We start from the raw sequence: 4,155 nt of genomic DNA, 5'->3' as shown, positions 1-4,155 counted from the left end.
AAACTTGGTCTGACACACAGAGCTGGCAGATTTCAGCAGGACATTGACAGGACAGGCTGCGGAGTCTGTCTCAGGCTGAATCTCCCTCATGAGGCCCTCTTTAAATTCTATCCCAGTCTTGTGTCTTTATTTAACTTTTCCAGCTCAATCAACAAACCCGGGGTGATCAATTCGATCACAACAATTTGGGGGCTCGTCCGGGATTGAGAAAGAGGAAAAGAGGTAATTATGAAAGAACAGCTGGTTACGAAAAAGGCGAGGACACGGCCCGCGCGGCAAATTCAGGATAAGCAGACCGTTTATCTGCATTGGATATCACTCAAATCAAGACCGTGTCCAAAGTCTCAAGTAAATACCTAGCTGCTGAATTTAATAACTGCTAAATTTAAGGAATGATAACTGCTAAATTTAATAACTGCTAAATTTAAGGAATGATAACTGCTGAATTTAATAAGTGCTAAATTTAAGGAATGACAACTGCTGAATTTAAGAACTGCCAAATTAAAGAACAATTGCTGAATTTAATGACAACTGCTAAATTTAATGAAAAAAAGAATGACAGAGGCTGGAATAGGAATTAAAGAGGACATATATAGAAGGTGGGTTTAGAAAGGGTTTGAGACCCCGGGATTTCGTCTTTAAATTCTATCCCAGTCTTGTGTCTTTATTTAACTTTTCCAGCTCAATCAACAAACCCGGGGTGATCAATTCGATCACAACACTGTGTAGGCTACATTTCAAGCTCACCTTTTCAGACGTGTCAGGGCGTCCCCCCCAAACCCCCCTTTCTCCTATCACTCAGGGAGGTGTCTGGTGAATCTGAATGAGTGACTCTGATGACTTTATTTTAGAAAAATTATCAAAATTACGAATGAAAAAAAAGAAAAATCATGTTGAAATATTAAATCATATTCTATTATTTTCCCCCTCCCTCGGAAGGGCAACATCAGCCAAGGACGGCATGAGGAAGGTTGCCAAGACACGTCTCTGCAGGTGTGTTTCATTGTGATCCCAGCGAGTTAAAAATATCTCAACCGGTGAAACAGGCTGAAGAAACTGGTTCAACCATTGTTAAATGCTTGTGTCTTACTGCTTTTTTTCTATTTAAGTCTTTATATGAACAGCTCCAGTGTCACCCACTACTAATAGGAATATTGAAATGTACCTGGTGACTCGTGAGAGGAAAGACAGGTTTAACTGAAAGTTCATTTGAACATTTTTGACATGACTGAACAGAGCTGAGACACCGTTTCAGGGTGGAGCTTATGAACTAAAAACCTGGAATAAAAGGACTGAAATCTGTGATTCAGAGGGACATTTAACTGGTGAGTCTACTGATTGAAGGATACTAAAAAGATTTGAAGAAATGGATGAAAAAACTCTTAAAGATTACGTGATCTGCCTTGTTTGTTTAGAGACTTTCAAAGATCCGGTGTCTCTGAGCTGCAGCCACAACTTCTGTTCAAGCTGCCTGAAAAAGTTCTGGGAACAAACTAAAAACAGAAACTGTCCCATCTGTAAAAGAATATCTTCTAAAGGGGAACCTGGGATGAACTTTTCACTGAAGGGACTTTCCACCTCTTGTTTTGAACAACCGACAGTTATATCGTATAAGACTGAAAAAGAAGAAAAGAGGCTGAAGGAGGTTTGTGAGAAACATCCAGGAATACCTCAACTGTTCTGTATAGACGAACAGAGAGCTGTGTGTCCTGTCTGTGAGTTTTCTCTGCACCAGAACCACAAAGTGGTTCCTGTAGAGGAAGCAGTCGGTGAGCTGAAGGAGCTGATGAAATCTGACTTAGAGTCTCTGCAGAACAAGAGGAACAAATACCAACAAGTGGAGGAAACATATAAAGTTGTGGTTCAACACTCCAAGAAGCAGCTGCTCTCTACAAAGAAGCAGATCAGAGCAGAGTTCAACAAACTCCAGCGGTTCCTGAAAGAGGAAGAGGGGTCCAGACTGGCAGCTCTGAGGGAGGAAAAGAAGCAGAAGGGGAGGACAATCAGCAGGAAGAGGAAGATGATCCAGGAGCAGATCTCCTCTCTGTCAGACAGCATCTCTGCTGTGGAAGAAGAGCTGCAGAAAGACAAAATGACGTTCCTCAGCAGGTACAAACCCACTCGGGACAGAGCCAGAGAGCAGAGCTCAGTGTCAGATCCACGGCTGCTCTCAGGAACTCTGGTAGACGAGGCCAAACACCTGGGAAACCTGGCCTTCAGAGTCTGGGAGAAGATGGGGGACCAGGTCCACTTCAGCCCCGTGGTTCTGGACCCAAACACTGCAGCCCCCTGTCTCTATCTGTCTGCTGATCTGACCAGTGGAAGGAAGGAAGATACATGTCAGCAGCTTCCTGATAATCCAGAGAGAATCATGAACTTCTCCCATGTTTTTGGTTCTGAAGGTTTCACCTCAGGGAAACACAGCTGGGAGGTGGAGGTGGGAGATCATCCCTCCTGGCTGCTGGGTTTGGTTAAAGACTCAGCTGAGAGGAAGAACGAGAGAATTTCTTCACCTAAATATGGAGTCTGGTGTTTGATGTATCGTGATGGAATATACGCCAATGGTGATGGAATATACGCCAATGGTGATGGAATATCTGGTGATGGTGAGATCGTCACGGTGGAGACGAGTCCCCGGAGGATCAGAGTCCAGCTGGACTATGACGGGGGGACAGTTTCCTTCTACAACGCTGAAGACATGACACACATCTACACTCACAGAGACACTTTCACTGAGAAACTCCTCCCTTTTTTTGGGATTGGAAGGTCTTGTGATGCAAAAACTTCTGAGATCAGAATCTGTCAGACAAAGAATAAGAGATTAATAGATTAACCTGAGATAAACAAAATAAATGTATGTGTCTTTAATGTTTTGATGGAATAACTTTTCCAAGATCAGGATTATTTTAAATAAAAAGTTCACATGTGAAAACAAACGGATCTCAAAACATTGAAAATACGACGCATTTAAATATTGTAGTAAAACATTCAGCATCATGATTCAGCGTTGAATAAGATACTAAATTATAAAGGTTTATAAAGTTGTGAGTAATTTTATCCAAGTTTGTATTCATGTTATAAATGTGCTGGAATCACTGGGATGAGATTTTATGTTTTACTTTCAAACTTTACTGTTTTAATAAATGTTGTAACCAGTTAAAAATATGACTTAAAAATCCACCATGTTCCTAAATCTGAGAGCTATTTTTAATCAACCTGCTGATTTTATAACATAAAAGAGTAAAAATCAAATAAAATCGATACTAAAGAACACATTTCTGTGTAAATGTTGTAAGTGTTCAAATGTCAGAGTTTATAAGTCGCTCCTCAAGTTTCAGTCCAAAGATCAGAGTTTTTAAACAAACTGTAACTAAAAGATACTAAAACATGGAAAACTGTTTAAACGTCTAAAAACACAGCTGGTGTTTTTAGACGTAAATGTTTGGTAATTGTCTGCTTTATATCTTTTTAAATGTTTTTTAAATGTATATGTATGTATGTTTATTTTATAATTCTTAAACGTGGTTCATAAAACCTTCAGATGTAAAACATTGATTTTGTTTAAGTTTCTTCCAATCAAACATCTGTATTAACCTGGTAAACAAACATGATCATGATTTATTTTTTTTATTTGATTATTTATAAAGCAAACCTAACAAGAAATCAAAGGTCTTTAATGGCTCAGCTGAGAACAGGAATCCTTCCCTTGAATCTTGAAGTCGGTAGATTTAAAAACATTCCCGAAGACGAAAGGTTGTGTGAATTATGTGAACTTAACGAAGTGGAAGTCTGTTATATTGCCCTAGGTATGATGAACTGAAAACTCCAATATTTACTGAAATGTCTGTTAAAAACCCAGAAATGTTCCGGTGCTCTGACCATGATAGAATGGACGGGTTGTTTAACTTCAATGTTTTTAAGTTGGCTCATTTTGTTTCTGAAGCCTGGATAAAGCGTCAGGATTGTTTCTATGTTTAATTGGTACAGGGCCTGTTGTCTGGCTTTCATGCTTTGCTTTATGTTCCTTTTTCTTTTTTTGGTGACTTGTAAGCCCACTCGGGCTGGGCACTTTATGTGCATGACACGTAAATAAAAACTTCAATCAATCAATCAATCAATCAATCAATCAATCAATCAATCAATCAATCAATCAAT

General features: G+C 39.4%; 1 protein-coding gene across 1 annotated transcript; it reads left to right on the top strand.

The window, feature by feature from the left end:
* The first annotated feature begins 1,549 nt into the window (after window positions 1–1,549).
* LOC133464835 (zinc-binding protein A33-like) lies at window positions 1,550–2,833 on the top strand. Its single transcript, XM_061747021.1, has one exon. The coding sequence runs from the start codon at window positions 1,550–1,552 to the stop codon at window positions 2,831–2,833; it is 1,284 nt and encodes a 427-aa protein (XP_061603005.1).
* The last annotated feature ends 1,322 nt before the right edge of the window (window positions 2,834–4,155 follow it).

This window comes from Cololabis saira, chromosome 18 (genome assembly GCF_033807715.1).
Source record: "Cololabis saira isolate AMF1-May2022 chromosome 18, fColSai1.1, whole genome shotgun sequence".
Lineage (NCBI taxonomy): Eukaryota > Metazoa > Chordata > Actinopteri > Beloniformes > Belonidae > Cololabis > Cololabis saira.
This window is presented reverse-complemented; position numbering and strand designations above follow the sequence as displayed.

Coding starts and splice junctions, on each gene's coding strand:
- LOC133464835 (XM_061747021.1), top strand. CDS start 1,550: ATGAACTTTTCACTGAAGGGACTTTCCACCTCTTGTTTTGAACAACCG.